Genomic DNA, 25,804 nt, shown 5'->3' on the forward strand with positions numbered 1-25,804 from the left:
ATTTCTCATCAAAGGGATGATCAAAAATTTAAATGAAGCAGAGACCCGACAGTAGGTTACAGATTCCAGTCACCCAGTAAACACACAGTCTCTCCAATTGCTGACACTTACCTTGGGTTTCACACGCTGGACTAGGCCTCTACCCTGCGCTTCCTGAACAAGGTCAATCCACTTCTTGTCTGCAACAAAATAATAATAAGACTCTCCACATTCGTCTTCGATACCCTCCGCAGTGTCACTTAGATCTTCCTCTTCTCGGTCATCCATTTCTCCATTCTCTCCTTCTTCCCAGCCATCATGAACACCACTCTCCTCGTCCACTGCACCGTCAGAGAAGCTCTAAAAAAGGGAACAAACAGAAAGAGCAGTCAGTATTGCTGGAATCAAAGTCTTTTGTACATTTAATCATTGATTGCCAAGTATAAGCGATCACACCTACCAACTGTGCATGCTGATCAACAATTTATTCTCCAGCTACATGCCTCACTTCACCATTAGGTCTCAATACTTTCAACAACTACAGTTTTAGTTGACAGCGGCAACTCAGTTGATCGCACACTAACCACTGAGGCAGAATGCAGAGGAGACAAGCTCATATCCAGCTGACAGTCCCATGTGGTGCTACTACAGTAAAACAGTGGAACACTGCAGTATTCGAGGTGTCAGTTTTCAGAATGGAGGTGTCATTTGTCAGATCAAACCGCATGGCACCAATGGAAAAGCAAGAGCATTCGCCTGATGTTAACACAAGATTCCTTCTTCAACCAACACCAATAATCTAGGAATAGGCCAGTCAGCTTCTTGAGCCAGTTCATCTACTCAGCTAGATCATGGCTGAACTGTATCTCATCTCCTTCCACCAATTAACTGATCATGCTTTCATTTGCTATTTGTGGCACTCAGCTATGCAAAATGGCCTTTTTTAAAATTCTTCCACAGGATGTAGGCGTTGCCGGTTCGAACAGAATTTATTGCCAATTCCTAACTGCCCTCGAGAAGATGGTGGTGAGCACCCTTCTTGAACCGCTGCAGTTCACAGAACTGTTTGGGAGGGAATTCCAGGTTTTTGACCCGGTAACTGGGAAGGAAGAGGGATGCAGTAGCACTGTGGTTAGCACTGTTGCTTCACAGCGCCAGGGTCCCGGGATCGATTCCCGGCTGGGTCACTGTCTGTGCGGAGTCTGCACGTTCTCCCCGTGTCTGAGTGGGTTTCCTCCGGTGCTCCGGTTTCCTTCCACAAGTCCCGCTGTTAGGTGAATTGGACATTCTGAATTCTCCCTCTGTGTACCCGAACAGGCGGGAATGTGGCAACTAGGGGATTTTCACAGTAACTTCATTGCAGTGTTAATGTAAGCCTACTTGTGACAATAAAGGTTATTATGATAGAAAGTTAGGTGACATTGCAGACAGCTTTTTTTTCAAATTAGTTGGTGGGATTTGGACGTTGCAGGCTGAGCAAGCATTTATTGCCCATCTTTAATTTCCCTTGTGGGGCAGTCAACCACCTTGCCTCTGGAGTCACGTGGAGGCCAGACCAGGTGAGGACAGATTTTCTTCCCTAAAGGACATTAGTGAACCAGATGAGTTTTTAAAAATGTTTTATTGGTCTTCACATTTTATGTTTTCAGTTTTAGGTTAAGTTACAAGTTGCAAACCACGCAAAACAAGGCCGAAACAACCAAGGAAAAATTAAAATGGCTAAAGAGATAAACCAAAGAGCGAAAAACAGAAACAGACAAAGATCACTATATATATTTACATGTACCTGTCTCCCCTCCCTAGTGGCCCCCATTTGGCCGATGTGCCTCTGCTGTACTCCCCAGTGTTGGCGCGAGGGTATATTAACCGGCGGATTTTTATTTTTATTTTGCTGTTCATTCGGGTTTTGGGCTTGCTTTTGGGCCCATCCCCTGCGGTCTGTCCCTTGTACCTCGCAGTCATTTTTGAGAGCTTTCACCCCCCTCCCCTTTTTCCTTATGCTCCGCGGAGGAAGCTTTTGATCTGTATATAGAACAAAGAGCAAAGAAACGTACAGCACAGGAACAGGCCCTTCAGCCCTCCAAGCTTGTGCCGATCGTGATGCCCTAACTAAAAAAAACCTCCTGCCCTTACTCGGTCGGCATCCTCCATTTCCTCCCTATTCACTCCAGGTGCCTCTTAAATGTTGCTAATGTGCTGCTTCCACCACATCCTCTGGCAGCGCGTTCCAGACACCCACCGCTCTCTGTGAAAAACGTACCCCGCACATCTCCCTTAAACTTTCCCCTCTCACCTTGAACCTGTGCCCCCTTGTAATTGACACTTCCACCCTTGGAAAAAGCCTTTGGTTACCCTATTTGTCACTCATTTGTTTTCTTTTGGTAGTTGGAACCCCACCACGAGTTCCTCCAGAGTCGCTATTCTGTCGTCTGTGCACATGTTGCTAACTGCCAGTGTCCCTCTGTCCTGTCTCCACCTTTTGAAGATGGTGTCTATTGTTGCAGGCGAGAACCTGTGATTGCTACAGATAAAAGCCATAGTGGATATTTCGGTTAGACCAAAGTGTTGTCTCAGCTGATACCACGTTCAGAGCGTGACTACAAACACAGGGCTTCTGGACTATGCGACTAGGACTTGTAGGGATGTCCCTATGCAGGAACTCTCCTCGGTTCTCATTCCACTCCTGGTTCCTCACCCATCTCTCACTCTTTCTGCTGCGGCTGCCCAGTGGTAAAGCTGCACGTTTGGGAGGGCCAGGCCTCCCGGGCTTCTTCTCCTTTGTAGGACCCTTTTTTGAAACCTCAGGTTCTTTCCTCCCCTACACAAATACCATGATTAGTTTGTCTACTGTGCTGAAGGCGGCCTTGGGGATGTAGGGATCTGAACAGGAAGAGGAACCTGGACATCACATTCATTTTGATCACCTGTATTCTCCTTGTGAGGGACAGTGGGAGCGAGCTCCACCTCTGCAGAACCCTATTGACTTCCTCCACCACACTCGTCCGGTTCCATTTGTGGATCCATGTCCAGGCGTGGGCTGTTTGGAATTCAGTCTGGGCTTGCTTGAACAGCAGTCCCTCCAGTTCACTCCCTCTCCCTTGCGAGGTCACCAGAAAGATTTCACTCTTGCTCAGGTTGAGTTTGTTGCCCAAAAAGGCTCCAAACCCCTTTAGGAACTTCATGGTCCCTTCCATGATGTCGAGCAGCAGGTCATCCACATAGAGTGCTCTCTGATCGCCGTCTGGATACCTCTCTAACCTTACACCTTTCGGAGGACAAACAATACTTTCTCGATTGCCAGAGCAAACAGCAGTGGGGACAGCAGGCATCCCTGCCTCGTGCCTCTGTGCAGCTGGAAGTGTTTAGAGCTAGTGGTATTTGTCTGTATGCTCGCCATGGAAGCGCTGTGCAGTAGTTTCACCCAAGCGGTGAACTCTGGCACAATACCAAACCGCGCAAGAGGTACATCCACTTGACTCTGTCGAAGGCCTTTTCTGTGTCCAGGGAGATGATCAATTCTAATGTTCTCTCCCTGGATGGGATCATTATCATGGTCAGCAGGCGCCTGATGTTCAATGTTAGTTGCCTGCCCTTGACAAAGTCCATCTGGACCTCCGCGACTACCTCCGGTACGTAGCTCTCCAGCAGCTTAGCCAGGGTTTCTGCCAGGATTTTTGAATCTACATTGAGCAGTGAGATGGGTCTGTAGGACCCGCAGTCGGATCTTTCTTGGGTATCAGCGATATGCAGTGTTGATGGCAGAGAGCCTCTCCCCAGCGAGTCTGTGAACATCCCCCTCGTGCAGGGTCAGGGCTGCCGGGAATCCATCCGGTTCCAGCGCCTTCCCCGCTGCCCGGAGCTAATACTCTCCATGGCCTCTCCCCGTTCTAATGGTGCTTCCAGGCCCCATCTCCCATCTTCGCCCACGACCGGCATGTCCAGTCCGTTGAGAAACTGCTTCATCCCATAGTCCCCCTTGGGGGGCTCAGAGGAGCACAGCCTCGAGTAGACTATCTCGAAGGCTTGGTTGATCGGGCACCCTCGCCCTGACGGGAGATGTGCCACAGCTCCCACTCAAGCGGTACAGTCTCACACAAATAGTTTCTCAGCGTCTCAATGTGCTGGGGTATGTGGTTCAATGCTGGTTTTGTCGTCGTCTTCCCAGCCCAGGTATGTGGATGAACATATCTGCGTCCGCCGGTGCAGTGAAATAATATTCCCTGTCCTGGAAAGTCACCCGAGCTTGGCTGGGTGCAGAATACCAAACCGCTCTTCTTATAAAGGGCCGCCTTGGCTTTGTTAAATTCTGCCCAGCGCTTGGCCAGGTCTGTTCCAATGTCCTGATACGCAAGGATCGAATGGCTCTCCAGTTCCAGGAGCTTGTACATCTTGCCCAATTTAGGATCCTTTGCCAGTCTTGGTACCAGTGCAGTTTCGCGATGATGGTCCGCAGTTGCTCCCCAGCCTTGGGCCGGAGTGACCGGTGGTCTCTCTCTATCGCTGGAGGCTAGTGGAAGCTTTCCCTTCCCACCAGTTTACCTAGCATCGGGCTACATTCTCCGTAGGGCTCCTGCCCTCGATTCCCTCCGGTAGGCCTACAATGCAGAGGTTTTGACGGCACAGCCGATTTTCTTGATCCTCGACTTGCCCCTTTAGTGCCGCTTGCGTCACCACCAACTTTGCCATTTGAGTCTCCAGAACAGCAATCGGTTGCTCTGCTCAGTCAAGGCAGCTCCCTGATCGCCGTTTCCACAGTCTCCAACCGCCTTTCTGCCTTTTCTAGTGCAGGGTGACCAGCGCATTCGCTAATGCCACTTTAACTGGTACGAAGTCTTACAACACCAGGTTAAAGTCCAACAGGTTTGTTTCGATGTCACTAGCTTTCGGAGCGCTGCTCCTTCCTCAGGTGAATGAAGAGGTCTGTTCCAGAAACACATATATAGACAAATTCAAAGATGCCAAACAATGCTAGGAATGCGAGCATTAGCAGGTGATTAAATCTTTACAGATCCAGAGATGGGGTAACCCCAGGTTAAAGGGGTGTGAATTGTACCAAGCCAGGACAGTTGGTAGGATTTCGCAGGCCAGATGGTGGGGGATGAATGTAATGTGACATGAATCCCAGGTCCCGGTTGAGGCCGCACTCATGTGTGCGGAACTCCTGGACTTTAAATGGTGTCATCTTTATCCTGATGGGCACCTTTTGGAGAGGGGTGGCGTCCTACGGGGTGATCTGGCAGTCCTTCCCATTCAAGGTGTGGCCGGGACCTCGCCGCCCACGTGCTTGCCATCGCCTCAGTCTCCCTCTCCAGGCTTTTGCTGCATTTGCCGTCTTTTCAGCCTCCAAGCTGCTGCCACTTAGGAGAGCCACCTTTCGTAGGTGCGCTCAGCACATCCCCGTCACCGGAAGTCCTAAGTGAACCAGATGGGTTTTTACAACAAACGACAATGGTTTCATGGCCATCGTTCGACTTTTAATTCCAGGTTTTTATTGAATTCAAATGTAACCGTCTGCAGTGGCAGGATTTGAACCGGAATCTCCAGAGCATTACGCTGGCTCGCCAGTTTACTCATCCAGTGACAATACCACTGCTCCATCGCATAGATAACATTGCAAAAAGATATTGACAAATTAGGTGAATGAGAAAAATTGTAGCAGATGGAATTAAATGTAAGCAAGTGTGAGGTTATCTATTTTGGAACAAAAATGGATAGAGCAGAGCACTTCCTAAATGGAAAGAGGTTACGTACAGTAAATGTCCAAAGACACTTGGGGATTCAGGTGCAAAGGTCCTTAAAATTCCAGGAACAAAAGCAGAAAATAATCAAAGAGAGGAATGGAATGCTAGCTTTTATGTCTAGAGGATTGGCATATAAAGACACAGGGGTTATGCTGCAGCTCTACACAACCCTGGTAAGACCCCACTTGGGAATAGTGAGCAGTTCCAGGCAGCACGAGAGAGAGAGAGAGAGAGAGAGAGAGACTGTGTGGAGTTTGCAGTAGTTAGGTGGGGTTACGGGGGTAGGGCAGGGGAGTGGGCCGGGGTAGGGTGCCCTTTCAGAAGCGTTGGAGGCATTTGCTCCCCCCCCCCACCCCCACGTTATCACAGGCTTCCAAGTCCCTCATCCAAAAAAAGGAGAAAGATCCTGAGCAATACGAATTTTATCATTCGATTTCACTCCTAAATATAGATGCAAAGCTTCTCGCTAAGATCTTGGCTACCCGTATTGAGGGATGTGTGCCTGATGCGGTTGGAAAGGACCAAACCAGGTTTGTAAAACAGTAAGAAGTCTTACAACACCAGGTTAAAGTCCAACTTCCTCAGGTGAGGAAGGAGCAGTGCTCCGAAAGCTAGTGATTCGAAACAAACCTGGTGGACATTAACCTGATGTTGTAAGACTTCTTACTGTGCCCACCCCGGTCCAATGCCGGCATCTCCACATCAGGTTTGTAAAAGGCAGATTGTTAGCGGCCAATATACAGAGGTTATTGGACGTAATCATGATGCCCGTAGGAGGAAGTGAGATGGAGGTTGTGGTGGCAATGGATGCCAAAAAGGCAGTTGACATTTGGGAGCGATTTGGGTTCGGACAGGGATTCGTGGTCTGCGTTAGACTGCAGTATAAAGCCCCGAAAACAAGCGTCTCCACTAACAGGGTTAACTCTTAAGTATTTCACTTTGCAGTGCGGGACGAGGCAGGGCTGCTCACTCTCTGCTCTGCGCCCTTGTGATTGAGCCACTGGCAATGGCTCATCGGGCATCTGGGGAGTGGAGAGGGGTGGATCATGGCATGGGACTGGGCCCAGCATCACAAATTAAATCTGGCAAGTTTAGTGGAGGGCATGAAAGAGGAATTTAAAAGGTTGGACAGATTGCCGCTACCACTCTCCGGGAGAGTCCAGACAATAAAGACGGTGATCCTGCCGAGGTCCCTTTTTGTATTTCAGAATCTTCCAATCTTTCTGCCCAAATCCTTTTTCAGAAAGATTCGTAGGCTTATTCTGGGCTGTGTGGGGGCAGGCGGGTTCCCCGTATTGTCTGGAGAGGAGTTGGGAGGTGCCTGGCTCTCCTGAACTTTCAGAATTACTACTGGGCTGCCAATATTATCATGGTCCGGAAATGGGTGTTAGACCGAAGGTCAGTGTAGTGCAGGGTGGACGGGGGCTCGTATAGGGAACTTTATCAAAGGCCTTACTGAATTCTATATAGACTACATCTACCGCACTGCCTTCATCAACCTTCCTGGTCACTTCATCAAAGAACTCTTCACAAATTTGTACGGCATGATCTCCCATGCACAAAGCCGTGCTGACTACTCCTAATCCAAATGCCTGTATATCTTCTCCTTCAGAATCCTCTCTCGTAACTTACCCAGCTGATAGAAATTGACTTTTCTAGTCAGCTATAACCATGAGAGTAAGGGGAGATGATAGGGGTGAAAGGGTTAAATGAGAACTCATTAAGAATAATTAACTATAATCATATTAAGCATTACGTGAGTGCAACAGTAGCTGGGAATCCACCAAGGGTTAATCCAATCATACACTTTAATTTCTGTAATTTCTTAGGTTTCACATTCGCAAGTTGCTTGAGGCTACAAGGTCAGTGATGACAACTAGCTAAAAGGCCCCATTGTTGGACAGTACGAGTAGTCCAGTCTCGGTAACAGCCAGTCTAGGGTGATAATGCCTTAACGAAAACTGTGTTTCTCTAATTAATGTCAGATGCAGGTGTGGATAATTTGGAAAATTGGCAAGCGATGGAATGGGAAATGTGCACCAATATATTTAAATATATATATTTCTTAAATTGATGGACAGACATTTTGGCCGAATTGTGTAAATTATAAATTAATTAAAGCCAATCAGAAGTAAAAAGGCGGCTAGGCCTTAAGGTAATAATCTCTTTAAGAATCACTTACTGGGATGGAAAAACTCATCCCGGGATCAACCCATCTATATTTCTGAAACCTATTTCCTTTGCTGCTTGTGTGTGCTAATCGCCATCTTTCTTTTGTTTAAATCACTTAGTTATTTTATCCTGTGTATTATAAGTTGAAGAATTACTACGATCTGCAATTGAATGAAAACTCAACGACTGTATTCACTAAAGACAATCAATCTGACTAGCTTGCTGCAGGGCTAGTTAGAAACTCTCTTAATTTTGTATTGAAAATAAGTTTACCAGTGGCACAGCTGACAAATAAAGTACAAGTGGACTTTGCCAAAAAGCACAGACTTGACTTCTGTTATTTGGGATCTGAGAAGGGATAACGGATATGCAGGGTTCCGAATAGACGCACTGATCCATCACCAGCAGAGATGTTAGGCTTACCGATCTATAATTCCCAGGTTTTTCTTTGCAGTCCTTCTTAAATAAGGGCACAACATTTGCTACCCTCCAGTCTTCTGGTACCTCACCAGTGGTTAACGATGATGCAAGTATCTCAGCCAGGGCTCCCACAATTTCTCCTCTAGCCTCACGCTGTGTTCTTGGATATACCTGGTCAGGGCCATGAGATTTATCCACCTTCATACATTTTAATAAGTCCATCACCTCCTCTACTGTAATACGAACTGTCCCCAATATGTCACCACGAACCTTCCCAGGTCCCCAGGTCTTCATGTCTTTCTCAGTGGTAAACACAGAGGAGAATTATTCATGGAGAGCCGCGCCCATCTCTTCCACACGTATGTCCACCTTGGTCCTTATGGGGTCCTATTCTCTCTCTAGTTTTTCTTTTTCCTTTAACATACTTAAAGAATCCCGTTGGATTCACCTTAACCCTCGTTCAAAGGTGCCTTGTGCCCCCTTTTTGCCCTCCTAATTTCCTTCTCGGGTATACTGCTGTATCCCCTGTACACCTCCAGATAATCCCTCGATTCCAGCTGCTTGTACCGGAGCCCTGCTTCCTTTTTCCTGGCAAATATGTTGTCACCTAGGGTTCCCTACTCCAGTCAGCCTTGCCCTTCACCCCAACAGGAACATATAGACCCTTAACTCTAGCTATTTCACTTTTAAAGGTCTCTCACTTGCCAGAGACCCCTTTGCCTTCAAACAAGCTACTCCAATCAACCCTTGTAAGCTCCTGTCTAACTCCATCAAAACTTACCTTGCCCAATTTAGAACTCGCACCTGTGGAAAGTTTTGTCCCTTTCCAAAACTATTTTAACATTGATAGAACTATGGTCACTGGTCCCAAAGTGGTCCCCCACTGTCACCTCAGTCACTTGCCCTGCCCTATTTCCCAAGACTAGGTCAGGTTTTGCCCTTTCCAGAGTAGGACCCTCCACTTACTGCCCGAGGAAACTTTCCTGAACACGCTTAACAAATTCCACCCCATCTAAACCCTTAACACGATGACAGTCCCAGTCTATGTTCAGAAAATTAAAATCCCCTACTCTGACAAACCTGTTACTCCTGCAAGTCTCCCCAATCTCCCTGCATATTTATTCTTTTAATTCCCGTTGACTATTTGGGGACCTAGAGTACAAGCTCAATGAGGTCACCATCCCCTTCTTATTTCTTAGTTCCACCCACAAAGCCTCTCGATAATCCCTCAGTTATTTCATCTGACTACTGCCGTGATGCTCCCCTTAATCCAAAATGCAACTCCCCCTCCTCTCTTTTGTCCACCTCTGTCCCGCCTAAAGTACCTGTACCCGGGAACATTGCCATAGCCTGTCCGTCCCTTAACCATGTTTCAGTCATGGTTATAATATCCCAGTCCCACAATTCTTCCCAGAAGTGATCTATCAGTGTACATGATGTGCCAGGTCCCCTGCTAATCATGTCCACTGTTCTGGTCTTGTCCAAAATTGGTGGGGTTCTGGGAGGGTGTTACAGATGTTTTGTCTTAAGTGGTGGGAATGATGGTCACGCCTTCTCCATAGGTAGCTATTTTTGGAGTGCCTGAGGATCCGGGTGTTTTGATGGAGAAGGGGGCCAATATAGTGTTTCGCCTCCCTATTAGCCCGAAGGAGAATTTTGCTTAACGGTCCTCTGATTCACCAAGTATCGGGTCATGGGTGCGGGAATTTGCTGAGTTTCTTCATTTGGAGAAAATTAAGTTTGACATTCGGGAGGGGTTCTTCATGAGGTGGAAGCTGTTCTCGACTTTTTGAAGTATTTGAATGTCAGTTGGGGGGGGGGGGGGCAGTAACTATTGTTAAGAGGTGGGGAGTACTCAATTTTGTTTTTAAAAATGTCTTTGGGGGTGTGGCTGATATATTTGTGTAGGGTGGGGGGGGGGGGGGGGGGGGGGTGGGGGGGAGTCCTGCTGTGTTATATTGCTTCGTCTTGTATGCATTGTTAATGTTATGGAGTGTTCGATATTGCTTTGTGTCATGGACAGTCCCCGTTTCTGTATTTTTTGGATATACCATCAATAAATTTTTTTTTTTTTTTTTAAATACCTCCGCCCTCTCAATGTTAAGTCATTCATGTAAATCATAATGCACCTCCCCGATTTCTATAAATCACATCATTTTTCTCCTTCGTGAATACAGAGCAAAGTACTCAATTAAAATCTCACCTCGATCACTTCTCGGCCTTTTGGCTAAGATGAGCGCGAGGTCAGATGTGATGCCTGGATCGGGTATGTCTCTCTTGTGGGGACCATGAATTGGATTCAATTTGAATTGGGTTTTTGGAGCAGGCAAGGAGCTGGATTAGGGGTTTGCCCCTGTCCACACTGAGCCCTGGCTTTGTAACTCTGAGAAAGTAATTTTAAAAAACCTCACCTACATCTTCCAGTTTCACACAGCCACATTGGTCCCTAATGGGCCCTACGCCCTGGTCAATCTCCTGTCCTTAATATACTTACAAAACACCTTTGGATTTTCCTTTGTTTTATCTACGAGTGCTTTTCATTGCCCCCTCTTCACTCTCGATCAGATGGGTTTTGTTAATGGGTGGCAGCTGTTGAGCAACGATTGTTGAATGTGGTTATGACTCCATCGAAGGGCAAGGTGCTGGAGGTTATTGTGTCCCTATCTTGTGTTGCCCTATTATGTATTTTCTTTTATTCCCTTTTCTTCTCATGTACTTCATGATCTGTTGAGCTGCTCGCAGAAAAATACTTCTCACTGTACCTCGGTACACGTGACAATAAACAAATCCAATCCATGGATGCTGAGGTGGTGTTTGATAGGGTAGAGTGGAGTTGTCTGTTCGAGGTCCTGGGGAGATTTTGGTTCAGGCCTACATTTAGCTCCTGGGTGTGGTTACTGTATGCCGTCCCCAAGCAAGCGCAAGGACAAACTCAATGAGCTCAGGCGATTTCAGGCTATATAGGGGCACGAGGCCCTACCGTCCCCGCTGCTGGTTGCGGTGCTATCAAGCCTTTGGCCACTGCCTCTGGGCATCGAGAGAGTGGTCGGGCATTGTAAGGGGAGGCATGGAGCATAGGGTTTCACTGTATGTGCATGACTGGCTGCTGTACATTTCAAATCCATTCGAGTGTATGGATAAAGTAATGGGTATATTGGGGAAGTTTGGCACTTTTTCAGAATACAAATTGAATGTGACAAAAAGTGAAGTGTTTCTGGTGAATGTCCAGTAGGATAGCAGGTTTGGGAGCGCCAAACCCCACCCACTGTCTCCTCCGTAAAAAACAAAAAACACTTCTCCTAATCCACGGCACCTTGCCTGCCCATGCCCATACAAATGCCAAAATTAATCTGTCCACATTCTGGAAGAATGCCGTTGGCAGGATTACCGGGAGGGACTGAAAAACAAACCCGCCTGTGACAACGTGAGGGCATCCCACCTCTTCAAATCCCCTTTCACCCCCTCCACCAAACTGGCCAAATTCCACTTGTGCATCGTGGCCGACCTGAATACCCGAATATCTAAACCTGCTTCTGGCCAGCCTGAATGGTCGGGCACTCAAATTTGCGCTCCTCCCCAATTCAGAGGCTACACACAGAAAAAGCTTTGTTTGCTGTGACCATGAATTAAGAGCTTGGAACAGGCACCAATTTCCAACTATTGCTTCTACATAGCCAAATAAGTTAGCAAAAATAAAAGAAAATGATAAAAGCAAACAGTGCGCCCTCTGCTCCAAGAAATCTGTGAGAGTCTGTTGTGTCATTCACTCATGATAGCACTTTGTCTGAAGACGGTGAAGATACAAATTTACGTTGCTAATGTCGTGGTGAACATCTCAGATTCCACACAAGGTGCAACAAGCATCAGGTAGGCAGATGGAGCAGGCATCCTGTACCAGTTACATCCCAGTTACCAACAGGAATCAGCTGGACTGACAGTCAATCTGCTCTTTTGATCGGAATAGTTAACAGTTGGTCAGCGCCCTAGGGAAGTTATTTGAATCATGTGACTTTACATCTTTGCGCCCACTTTGTTGATGGTGCTGGCCACAGCTGTGTAGACACTTTCACTCTTCACTGTGCCTCATCTAACTTTGCGAGTCTGAAGATCTCAGACTTGGGGGTCTGTGAACCATGGCCAATCCTATCCCCTTCCTGTACATACATTCCAGCAGCAAGAAACAGGATAAATCTGAGCCGAGTTGCTCTCCATTTCCTGCACTCTCAATTCTTACTTCAAAACAGCAGTGGTTAACACAGTCATTTTTTTTTTGTAAATTTAGATTACCCAATTCATTTTTTCCAATTAAGGGGCAATTTAGCATGTTCAATACACCTACCTTGCACATCTTTGGGCTGTGGGGGCGAAACCCACGCAAACACAGGGAGAATGTGCAAACTCCACACGGACAGTGACCCAGAGCCGGGATCGAACCTGGGACCTCGGCGCCATGAGACTGCAGTGCTAACCACTGCGCCACTCAGTGCTGCCCTGTTAACATATTCATAGCAATAACAATCATCTGTTACAAAGCCAGGAAACATTTACCGGAAATTTTATTGGGTAGATGCAGGGAAGATGTTATCAATGATGGGTGTGTCCAGAATCAGGGGTCACAGCCTGAGGATTCAGGGTAAACCATTTCGGACAGAGATAAGGAGACACTTCACATAGAGTCATAGAGGTTTACAGCACGGAAACAGGCCCTTCGGCCCAACTTGTCGATGCTGCCCAGTTTCTATCACTAAGCTAGTCCTAACTCTCCTCATTTGACCCATATCCCTCTATAACCATCTTTCCCATATGGTTGTCTAAATGCTTTTCAAAAGATAAAATTGTATCTGATTCTACCACTGCCTCTGGCAGCTCGTTCCAGACACTCACCACCCTCTGTGTGAAACAATTGTCCCCCTCTCACCTTAAACCTGTGCCCTCTAGTTTTAGACTCCTCTACCTTTGGGAAAAGATATTGACTATCTACCTTATCTATATGCACACCAAGTGGTGAGCCTGTGGAATTCATTACCACAGGAAGTAGTTGATGCTAAAACTTTGAATATATTCAAGAGGCGGCTGGATATAGCACTTGGGGAGAATGGGATCAAAGTCTATGGGGGGAAACCAGGACTAGGCTATTGAGTTGGATGATCAGCCATGATGGTGATGAATGGCGAAGCAGGCTCGAAGGGCCAACAGGCCTCCTCTTGCTCCTATCTTCTATGTATCTATGATCTTACAAAGGAGAGACTCGCCATAGAATAAGTAAAATAAAGTCCAAAGCAGAATTAAGATTAGATATACATGCTAAATAATCAGCCAATCTTAAATCAGTGTGACTACATTTGACTGACAAAGCATGCCCCCGCTCTGCACAGTTAGCTGTGCCAGTCACTGGGGAAGGGGTGACGATCTTGCAGATTTTCCAGTGCGGATTGTGACTGTATCAATAGGTTTCTCTGGAAATGGTGCATGGCTGGGCCCTGAGCTTTTCAGAGCACATCACTATGCCGCCCAATTTGGTTGAATATTAAACACTCGCACCTAAACTGAAGAACAGCAGTCCAACTGGAGGGCATCTGGTACTCATGAGGCTGCACTGGAGCAAACCCCAGTGCTTTCAGAAGAATAGGAAAGCAGCAGAGTTTCAGAGAACACCTGGGGAACGATGTGACATTCTAATCTCGTCACACCACAAATGGGAACCGGTCCCACAGTTCTCAATTTCCATTCATAAGTTTGTGGCACTGCCTCAGGGAAGCTGCTAATACAAAAGGTCTGCTCCAAGCTGCACGAGGGACACGGAGAAACACAAGCACACTTTGTGCTGACCATCATTACACAAGTCTCGAAAACAAACTTATGCTTCAACTCCAACATTCTTGCGGGTTTTCAGAGGGAACTGGCTTAATGACAGTAGACACAAGTATGCACAAGCTAGCAAATTAACAGCAATGCTACCCTCGTGTCAAATTCCTATTTTATTCAGGTGCTTTGCATCAACTAAGTCAGTAATCTCCGCTTGCTAATTTAATAACATGAATATGCAAAGGGTGCAGCAAACCAAAAACCTGTCAGAATATATACAAACATACCATCAGGAGACAGCCATTCGGATGCTTGTGAAAGTTCCTCCATTCAATAAGATCACAGCTGAGCTAATGTAACCTCAACTCCACATTCCCGCCTACCCCAATAACCTTTCACCCCCGGTGCTAATCAAGAATCTCTCTCGCTGTCTTTAAAATATTCAAAGACTCGGTTTCCACTGTCTTTTGAGGAAGAAAGTTCCAGAGACTCCCCACCCTCAGAGAAAGCATTTCTCCTCACCTCTGTCATCAGTGAGTGGCCCCGTATCTTTACAGAGTAACCCTGATTCGAGATTCTCCCACAAGAGGAAACATCCTCTCCACATCCACCCTGTCAATAACCCTCAGGATTTTAAAGGTTTCAATCCAGTCACCTCTTATTCTTCTAAACTCCAGTGAATACAAACCTAATCTGTCCCAATCTTTCCTCATAAGACAACCCGCCCATTCCTGCAAAAACCTTCTCTGAACTGCTTCCAATGCATTTACATCTTTCCTTACACAAGTAGACCAATACTGTACACCAGAGTTTTTCAAACATTTCCTCCGGGGACCCATTTTTACCAACCGGCCGACCTTCGCTACCCACGCCGGCCAACCTTGGCACAATTAATAAATCCATAGCTTAAAAAATTGTCTATATACTGCTTTGCGACTGATTTCAGCTTTTTCTTAATGGGCTGTTCACCAGGCACCCTGGAGCTCACACGACTACTGCTTTGTCCTGTTGTGGACTCTCCTGGAGCTCACACGACCAGGGGGCAGCATGGTAGCATTGTGGATAGCGCAATTGCTTCACAGCTCCAGGGTCCCAGGTTAGATTCCGGCTTGGGTCACTGTCTGTGCGGAGTCGGCACATCCTCCCCGTGTCTGCGTGGGTTTCCTCCGGGTGCTCCGGTTTCCTCCCACAGTCCAAAGATGTGCAGGTTAGGTGGATTGGCCATGATAAATTGCCCTTAGTGTCCAAAATTGCCCTTAGTGTTAGGTGGGGTTACTGGGTTATGGGGATAGGGTGGAGGTGTTGACCTTGGGTAGGGTGCTCTTTCCAAGAGCCGGTGCAGACTTGATGGGCCGAATGGCCTCCTTCTGCACTGTAAATTCTATGATGACCACTGCTTTGCCCTGCTGTAGATTCTCCTGAGCCACTCACTCCAGCAGGTTTAGTTGAGATCCTGGCCTGTTTTTGTGCCTCTGACCCTCTCTTCCTTATAACAAAACGATCCATTTTAAATTTTACTGGTTTGGTGCTGCAAAATGGAGGAATCGCAATTGCGCCCAAAGCAGGTGATGTCAGCGTTCGGGGCGCGTGACCTGCTCTCTGCCTCACTTCAGGAAGAAAAATTACATTGAATTGTTTTTTAAAAATTCTTCTCCTGCGTCAGCGCTGACATCAGGAGGAGGTGGTGCTTCTCGCTGGGTACCACGCATGCACACTGATGAGCGGGCACACACGCGCAGTGCGCCCGCATTTTTTATATTGTCACAGCTGTCATTTTCAAAGCCGCTCGCAGCCAACATTGTTAGAAGCCGGCTGCTGCGGCCATTGCACGTTAATTCTCACGTTCGGGAAACCCGCAATGGACAGCTCCGCGACCCTACCAATACCCTCCCATGACCCACCCGCGGGTTGCAACCCCCACTTTGAAAATGCCTTCTTTACACAATACTCCAGATGTGGCCTCGCCAATATCCGTCACAACTGAAGCATAACCTCCCAACTTCCAAACCAATTCACCAATAACTTCTGTAACCAATTCACCAATAACTTCTGTAACCAATTCACCAATAACTTCTGTAACCAATTCACCTCACAGGTAGCTTGATTGCTCCTCCTTCCACAAGAGTGGAGGGGGAGGGTGAACAGCCAGTTGTCGTGGTGCATATAGACACCAACGATATAGGTAAAACACGGGATGAGGTCCTTCAAGCTGAATTTAGGGAGTTAGGAGATAAACTAAAAAGTAGGACCTCAAAGGTAGTAATCTCAGGATTGCTACCGGTGCCACCAGCTAGTCAGAGTAGGAATGACAGGATAGACCGATGAATGCGTGGCTTGAGGAATGTTGCAGGAGGGAGGGATACAGATTTTTGGGGCATTGGAACAGTTTCTGGGGGCGGTGGGACCATTAAAAATCGGACGGTCCACACCTGGGCAAGACTGAAACCAATGTCTGAGGGGGGTTGTTCGCTAGCCCTGTTGGGGAGGGTTTAAACTAATGTGGCAGGGGGACGGGAACCAATGCAGGAAGTCGGAGGGTAGTAAAGAGATGATAGAAACAAAAGTTAGTAAGGAGAAAAGTGGAAGGCAGAGAAACAGACTGAACTGCATTTATTTCAATGCAAGAGACCTAACAGGCAAGGCAGATGAACTCAGGGCATGGACGGGTACATGGGACTGGGATATTATAGCTATTACTGAAACATGGCTAAAGGAGGGGCAGGACTGGCAGCTCAATGTTTCGGGGTCCAGATGCTATAGGAAAGATAGAACAGGAGATAGGACAGGAGGGGGAGTTGTGTTTTTGATTAGGGACAGTATCACGGCAGTACAGAGAGAGCATATTTCCGAGGGTTTGCCCACTGAGTCTATATGGGGAGAACTGAAAAATAAGACAGGTGAGATCACTTTGATAGGACTGTGCTATAGGCCCCCAAATAGTACATAGAACATAGAACAATACAGCGCAGTACAGGCCCTTCGGCCCACGATGTTGCACCGAAACAAAAGCCATCTAACCTACACTATACCATTATCATCCATATGTTTATCCAATAAACTTTTAAATGCCCTCAATGTTGGCGAGTTCACTACTGTAGCAGGTAGGGCATTCCACGGCCTCACTACTCTTTGCGTAAAGAACCTACCTCTGACCTCTGTCCTATATCTACTACCCCTCAGTTTAAAGTTATGCCCCCTCGTGCCAGCCATATCCATCCGCGGGAGAAGGCTCTCACTGTCCACCCTATCCAACCCCCTGATCATTTTGTATGCCTCTATTAAGTCTCCTCTTAACCTTCTTCTCTCCAACGAAAACAACCTCAAGTCCATCAGCCTTTCCTCATAAGATTTTCCCTCCATACCAGGCAACATCCTGGTAAATCTCCTCTGCACCCGCTCCAAAGCTTCCACATCCTTCCTGTAATGCGGTGACCAAAACTGTACGCAATACTCCAAATGCGGCCGTACCAGAGTTCTGTACAGCTGCAACATGACCTCCCGACTCCGGAACTCAATCCCTCTACCAATAAAGGCCAACACTCCATAGGCCTTCTTCACAACCCTCTCAACCTGGGTGGCAACTTTCAGGGATCTATGTACATGGACACCTAGATCCCTCTGCTCATCCACACTTTCAAGAACTTTACCATTAGCCAAATATTCCGCATTCCTGTTATTCCTTCCAAAGTGAATCACCTCACACTTCTCTACATTAAACTCCATTTGCCACCTCTCAGCCCAGCTCTGCAGCTTATCTATATCCCTCTGTAACCTGCTACATCCTTCCACACTATCGACAACACCACCGACTTTAGTATCGTCTGCAAATTTACTCACCCACCCTTCTGCGCCTTCCTCTAGGTCATTGATAAAAATGACAAACAGCAACGGCCCCAGAACAGATCCTTGTGGTACTCCACTTGTGACTGTACTCCATTCTGAACATTTCCCATCAACCACCACCATCTGTCTTCTTTCAGCTAGCCAATTTCTGATCCACATCTCTAAATCACCCTCAATCCCCAGCCTCCGTATTTTCTGCAATAGCCTACCGTGGGGAACCTTATCAAACCTTATCAAACCAAATAGGGGATATTGAGGAGCAAATATGTAAAGAGATTACAGATAGCTGCCGGAAAAATAGAGTGGTGATAGTTGGGGACTTTAACTATCCCAACATTAACAGGGACAGCCATAGCACTGGGGGTTTTGATGGAGATAAATTTGTCGAGTGTATTCAGGAAGAATTCCTCATTCAGTATGTGGATGGCCCGACCAGAGAGGGGCAAAAGTTGACCTCCTCTTAGGGACTAAGGAAGGGCAGGTGACGGAAGTGTTAGTGAGGGATTACTTGGGACCATAATTCCATTAGTTTTAAGATAGCTATGGAGAATAGGGGCAGCACGGTAGCATTGTGGATAGCACAATTGCTTCACAGCGCCAGGGTCCCAGGTGCGATTCTGGCTTGGGTCACTGTCTGTGCGGAGTCTGCACATCCTCCCCGTGTGTGCGTGGGTTTCCTCCGGGTGCTCTGGTTTCCTCCCACAGTCCAAAGATGTGCAAGTTAGGTGGATTGGCCATGATAAATTGCCCTTAAGTGTCCAAAATTGTCCTTAGTGTTGGGTGGGGTTACTGGGCTATGGGGATAGGGTGGAGGTGTTGACCTTGGGTAGGGTGCTCTTTCCAAGAGCCGGTGCAGATCGATGGGCCGAATGGCCTCCTTCTGCACTGTAAATTCTATGATAGTTCTGGCCCAAAAGTTAAAATTCTATATTGGAGCACGGCCAATTTTGAGGCTATTAGGCGGGAACTTTCAACGTTGATTGGGGGAAGTCGGTTTATAGGCAAGGGGACAGCTGGTAAGTGGGAGTCTTTCAAAAGGGTGTTAACTAGGGTTCAGGATAAGCACATTCCTCTCAGAGTGAAGGGTAAGGCTGATGGAAGGAGGGAACCCTGGATGACTCGGGATATTAAGGCCATGGTCAAAAGGAAGGAGGAGGCATATGACATGCCTAGGCAGCTGGGATCAAGTGGATCCCTTGAAGGTTAGGGAGGGCAAAAAGGGGACAAGATTGTTTTCGCAGATAAGGCAAAGGAAAATGCAAAGAGCTTTTACAGATACATAAAGGGTAAAAGGGTGACTAGGGAGAGGGTAGGGCCTCTTCAGGATAAACAAGGTCATCTATTTGCGGATCCATAGGATGGGAGAGTTCCAAAATGAATATTTCTCGTCAGTATTTACTGTTGAGAAAGGCACGACTGCGAGGGAAATTTGGGAAATAAAAAGTGATGTCTTGAGCAGTGTACATATTACAGAGAAGAGGTGCTGGAGGTATTAAAGCGCATCAAGGTAGATAAATCCCTGGAACCTGTGAAAAGGATCCTAGGACATTGTGGGAGGCTAGGGAGGAAATTGCCGGCCCCCTTGCTGAGATATTTAAATCATGGACAGCCACAGGAGAGGTGCCTGAAGATTGGAGGTAGCAAATGTTGTGCCCTTGTTAAAGAAGGAATGTTGGGATAAGCCTGGGAACAGACCGGTTAGTCTTACTTCTGTGGTGGGTAAATTGTCAGAAGGTATTGAGGGACAGGATCTACAGGCATTTAGACAGGCAAGGGCTAATTAGGGACCATCAGCATGGCTTTGTAAGGGGAAAGTCATGTCTCACCAATTTGATTGAGTTTTTTTTTGAAGGGGTAACCAAGAAGGTGTAGATGAGGGCAGTTCAGTTGACGTTGTCTACATGGACTTTAGCAAGGCCTTTGACAAGGTATTGCATGGTAGGTTGTTGCAAAAGGTTAAATCTCACGGAATCCAGGGTGAGGTAGCCAAGTGGATACAAAATTGGCTTGGCCCCCCCCCCCCCCCCCTCCCCAAGTCACTCACTAACCTGACTTGGAAAATAAAACATAGAACAGTCCAGCACAGTACAGGCCCTTCGCACGATGTTGTGCCGACCATTTATACTAATCCAAGATCGACCTAACCTACACCCCTTCAATTTACTGCTGTCCATGTGCCTGTCCAAGAGTCGCTTAAATGTCCCTAATGACTCTGACTCCACCACCTCTGCTGGCAGTGCATTCCACACACCCACCACTCTCTGTGTAAAGAACCTCTGACATCTCCCCCATACCTTCCGCCAATCACTTGAAAATTATGTCCCCTCGTGACAGCCATTTCCGCCCTGGGGAAAAGTCTCTGGCTATCCACTCTATCCATGCCTCTCATCACCTTGTACACCTCTATCAAGTCACCTCTCTGCCTTCTTCGCTCCAGTGAGCAAAGCCCTAGCTCCCTCAACCTTCTTTCACAAGACATGCCCTCCAGTCCAGGCAGCATCCTGGTAAATCTCCTCTGCACCCTCTCCAAAGCATCCACATCCTTCCTATAATGAGGTGACCAGAACTGGACACAATATTCCAAGTGTGGTCTAACCAGGGTTTTATAAAGCTGCAGCAAAACCTCACGGCTCTTAAACTCAATCCCCCTGTTAATGAAAGCCAACGCACCATACGCCTTCTTAACAACCCTATCAACCTGGGTGGCAACTTTGAGGGATCTATGTACGTGGACCCCAAGATCCCTCTGTTCCTCCACACTTCCCAAGAATCCTGCCTTTAACCCTGTATTCAGCATTCAAATTCGACCGTCCAAAATGAATCACTTCACATTTATCTAGGTTGAACTCCATCTGCCATTTCTCAGCCCAGCTCTGCATCCTGTCAATGTCCTGTTGTAACCTGCAACAGCCCTCGACATTATCTACAACTCCACCAATCATCATGTCATCGGCAAACTTACTAACCCACCCCTCCATTTCCTCATCCAAGTCATTTATAAAAACCACAAAGAGCAGAGGTCCCAGAACAGATCCCTGCGGGACACCACTGGTCACCGACCTCCAGGCGGAATACTTTCCATCCACTACCACTCGCTGTCTTCTTTCGGCCAGCCAATTCTGTAAACAGACAGCCAAATTTTCCAGTGCCCCATGCCCCCTCACTTTCTGAATGAGCCTATCATGGGGAACCTTATCAAATGCCCAACTGAAATCCATATACACATCCACTGCCCAACCTTCATCAATGTGTTTCCTCACATCCTCACAGAATTCAATGAGGCTTGTGAGGCATGACCCGCCCCTCACAAAGCCATGCTGACTGTCTTTAATCAAACTATGTTTTTCTAAATTATCATAAATCCGATCTCTCAGAATCCTTTCCAGTATTTTGCTCACCACAGACGCAAGACTGTCTGGTCTGTAATTCCCAGGGATTTCCCTATTCCCTTTCTTGAACGGGGAACAACATTTGCCCCCCTCCAAACATCCGGTACTCCTGTGGAGAGTGAGGACGCAAAGATCATCGCCAACGGGGCAGCAATCTCCTCCCTCACTTCCCGGAGTAACCTTAGGTATATCCTGTCTGACCCAGGGGACTTATCTATCCTGATGCTTTTCAAAATTTCCAGCACATCCTCCTTCTTAATATCAACCTGTTCAAGCCGATTAACCTGGCTCACGCTGTTCTCACGAGCAACAAGGTCCCTCTCTCCAGTGAATACTGAAGCAAAGTATTCATTTAGGGCCTCTCCCATCTCCTCAGACTCTAGGCACAAGTTCCCTCCACTATCACTGATCGGCCCTACTCTCACTCTGATCATACTCTTATTTCTCACATAAGTGTAGCACGCTTTGGGGGTTTTCCCCAGTCCTTCTCGTCAGGGCTTTTCCATGGCCCCTTATAGCTCAACTAAGTCCATTTTGTGTTCCTTCCTGGCTACCTTGCAACCCTCTAGAGCAGTGCCAGATCCTTGCTTTCTCAACGTTACGCAAGCTTCCTTCTTCCTCTTGACTAGAAGCTCCACTTCTCTTGTCATCCTGTAGCCACCTGGGTTGGCCACTTAAAATGGAGAACCGCAAAGGCTGAAGGGAAATTCAGCCAACACAGGCAAAGACTAGCAAGTGCGGAAATCATGTATATTGAAACCTGCAAAACAACCAGACAGCACGGAAACCAGCAGCCATCTGCATAGTAATGCAGCAGCCATCTGCGTAGTAATGCAGCAGCCATCTGCGTAGTAATGAGCGATTCCAGGGCACAATGGCAACAGTTAAGGTGAATAAAGCCAAGCCAGACTCCTCGGCGCCAGCAGGAGCCAAGACAAAGGAAGACCAACGGACATTTAGGGACCGCCCAACGATCAGAGAACAACTCCAGTATTGGAGAAATCGATCCAAGTGATCAGAAAGTAGTCCAATCACTTGGAACCAGGTACGGGGTCCGCCCTGAAGAGCAGGAAGCCCCATGGGACTATAAAGTAAAGCCCCCAAGTTCAAATCATCCTTCTTGACAGGGTCACGCAGCAACGCGAAGCAACCCGAGAGTAAACTGTCCAGCGGCCGCCAACCAAGTAAGTCTCAAGTCAACGCTCGCTACGAGATAGGCGCTCCTAGCTACCAGTCCATACCAGCTTTTGAATCCTGCAGACTCAGGACCTGAACGAAAGGCCATTTGTTCCCCTGACCTGGTGGGCCAGTCTGAAGCTAAGTATAGGCCTTTTAATGATAGGAATAGCCTAGAAAGTATAGTTTATGCATGAGTAGTGATTTACTGTGTATAATAAATGTGTTTTGATTTAAATCTTACTAATTGGTGTGTTGAGTTATTGATCATTACTTAAACTTGAACCTCGTGGCAGTATCATAAAGATACCTGGCGACTCTAGAGCAAAGGTTAAACAAACAGAGCAAATTACGATTTAAGAGCCAACCAAAAGTTAGCAACAATTCAAGGCTCCTTCACCTTACCATTCCTTCCTTGTCTCAGTGGGACAAAACTATCCAGCACCCGCAGCAAGAGCTCCTCAAAAAAAAACCACATTACTGTTGTGCATTTCCCCAAGAACAACTGTTCCCACTTTATGCTCCTCAGCTGCTGTCTAATAGCAGTATAATTTCCCCACCCTCAATTAAATACCTTTCCATACTGTCTGTTCCTATCCCTCTCCATGACTATAGTAAAGGTCAAGGAGTTGTGGTCACGGTCACCGAAATGCTCTCCCACCGAGACATCTGACACATTTGGTTGCCGAGCACCAAATCCAATATGGCCTCCCCCCTAGTCGGCCTATCGACATATGGAGTCAGGAATCTTGCCTGTCCACACCTGACAAAATCTGCTCCATCCATACCATTTGCACTAAGGGGGTTCCAGTCAATATTACGAAAGTTGAAGTCACCCATGACAACAACTCTGTTACTTCTGCACCGTTCGAAGATCTGCCACCCAATCTGTTCCTCCATCTCTCTGCTGGTATAGGGGGGGTCTATAGAAAACTCCCAATAAAGTGACTGCTCCTTTCTTGTTTCTGACTTCCACCCATACTGACTCAGTCGACAAACCCTCCTCAACTACCTCCTTTTCTGCAGCTGTGGTGCACTCCCTAATTAACAGTGCCACTCCCCCTCCTCTTTTACCTCCCACCCTATTCTTCTGAAAACATCTAAACCCCGGAACATCTAACAGCCATTCCTGCCCCTGTGAAATCCATGTCTCTGTAATGGCCACAACGTTGTAGTTCCAAGTACTGATCCATGCTCTAAGTTCATCTCCCTTATTCCTGACACTCCTTGCATTGAAACAGACACACTTTAACCCATTCCACTGAGTGCAACTACGCCCTATCAACTGTCTATCCTTCCTCACAGACTCGCAGCATACTTTTTCTGCCTGTTCAACAGCTACCCTATCCTCTGATCCGTAGCTCTGGTTCCCATCCCCCTGCCAAACTAGTTTAAACCCTCCCACCCAGGATATTGGTGCCCCTCCAGTTTAGATGCAATCAGTTTAGGTGCAACCTGTCACTTGGAAATAAATCGCCCTTCCTTCACTGTCGCTGGGTCAAAATTCTGAAACTCACACCCTAACATCACATAGACTGTAGCGGTTCAAGAAGGCAGCTCACCACCACCATCTTCTCAAGGGCAACTCGGGATGAGGAATAAATGCTCGTCTCGCCAGTGACAAACACATACCAGAAATGAATTTTTTTAAATTATGATCTTCGCTTTCCTAATTACCTGCTGTACCTCTATACCAGCATTTTTTCCTAATATGCACTAAAATCGCTCTGCACTTGAGCTCTGCATTCTCTCTCCATTTAGATAATAAGCTTGTTTTAATTCTTCCTGCTAAAATGGACAATTTCACATTTCCCACGTTATAGAACATAACAGCGCAGTAAAGGCCCTTCGGCCCTCAATGTTGCGCCGACCTGTGAAACCACTCTAAAGCCCATCTACACTATTCCCTTATCGTCCATATGTCTATCCAATGACCATTTGAATACCCTTAGTGTTGGCGAGTCCACTACTGTTGCAGGCCGGGCATTCCACGCCCTTACTACTCTCTGAGTAAAGAACCTACCTCTGACATCTGTCCTATATCTATCTCCCTTCAATTTAAAGCTATGTCCCCTCGTGCTAGACATCACCATCTGAGGAAAAAGGCTCTCACTGTCCACCCTATCCAATCCTCTGATCATGCTTATGCTCCATTTGCCAGATTTTTGCCCACTCACTGAACCTACCCATGTCCCTTTGTAGTCACCTTACGCCCACTTCACAATTTACTTCCCTACTGATCCCTACCAGCTAATTCAGTCCCTTCATCCACGTCATTTATACAAATTGTAAAAGGTCGAGGTCCCAGCGCTGCTCCGTCGCACTCCTTTCCTCCCAACCAGAAAATGGCCCATTTATGCCGAGACTCTGTTTCCTGCTAGCTCGCCTGTCATCAATGCATGCCAATGTTACCTTCTACACCATGAGCTTGTATTTTATGCAATAGTCTCCGGCATGGCACCTTAGCAAATGCCTTCTGGAAATCAGATAACAACAGCATGGCACTTACTGCAAGTGCTGCAATGGTGAATGGGCTCCAATCATCTTTCACAAGCACAGTGGGAGTAGAAGTTCACTCGAGGAATAATTTTTGAATGGCCAATTTTTGTTTGAATAGGATAGGATGACGGACTGTGTGGCACGGTAGCAGACTGTTGCTTCACAGCGCCAGGGACCTGGGTTCGATTCCCGGCTTGGGTCACTGTCTGTGCAGAGTCTGCACCTTCATAGAATTTACAGTGCAGAAAGAGGCTATTCGTCCATCAAGTCTGCACCAGCCCTTGGAAAGAGCACCCCACTAAAACCCACGCCTCCAACCTATCACCGTAACCCAACCTAACCGTTTGGACACCAGGGGGCAATTTAGCATGGCAAATCCATCAAACCTGCACATCTTTGGACTGTGGGAGGAAACCGGGAAACCCACGCAGACACGGGGAGAAAGTGCAGACTCCACACAGACAGCCACCCGAGGCTGGAATTGAACCTGGGTCCCTGGAGCTGTGAGGCAGCAGTGCTAACCACTGTGCAACCGTACCCACGTACCCCCCCCCCCCCCCCCGTTCTCAGTGTCTGCATGGGTTTCCTCTGGGCGCTCCGGTTTCCTCCCACAAGTCCCGAAACACGTGCTATTAGGTGAATTGGACATTCTGAATTCTCCCTCTGTGTACCCGAATAGGCATTGGAATGTGGCGACTAGGGGCTTTTCACAGTGACGTCTTTGCGGTGTTAATGTAAGCCTACTTGTGACACTAACAAAGATTATGTTTACTCGTTGTG

At 47.2% G+C, this 25,804-nt stretch overlaps 1 protein-coding gene across 3 annotated transcripts in view; it reads right to left on the bottom strand.

Moving 5' to 3' along the window:
- The window catches only part of LOC140392177 (F-box/WD repeat-containing protein 7-like), a 321,680-nt gene that overhangs the window by 259,267 nt on the left and 36,609 nt on the right, over positions 1 to 25,804 (bottom strand). For all 3 annotated transcript variants that reach the window (XM_072477557.1, XM_072477556.1, XM_072477555.1), the window contains one exon: positions 112 to 339. In XM_072477557.1, coding sequence (XP_072333658.1) covers positions 112 to 339 — 228 coding nt within the window. The remainder of the gene's footprint in view (positions 1 to 111; positions 340 to 25,804) is intronic.

The sequence above is a fragment of the Scyliorhinus torazame genome, chromosome 15 (assembly GCF_047496885.1).
Source record: "Scyliorhinus torazame isolate Kashiwa2021f chromosome 15, sScyTor2.1, whole genome shotgun sequence".
NCBI classification, from domain to species: domain Eukaryota; kingdom Metazoa; phylum Chordata; class Chondrichthyes; order Carcharhiniformes; family Scyliorhinidae; genus Scyliorhinus; species Scyliorhinus torazame.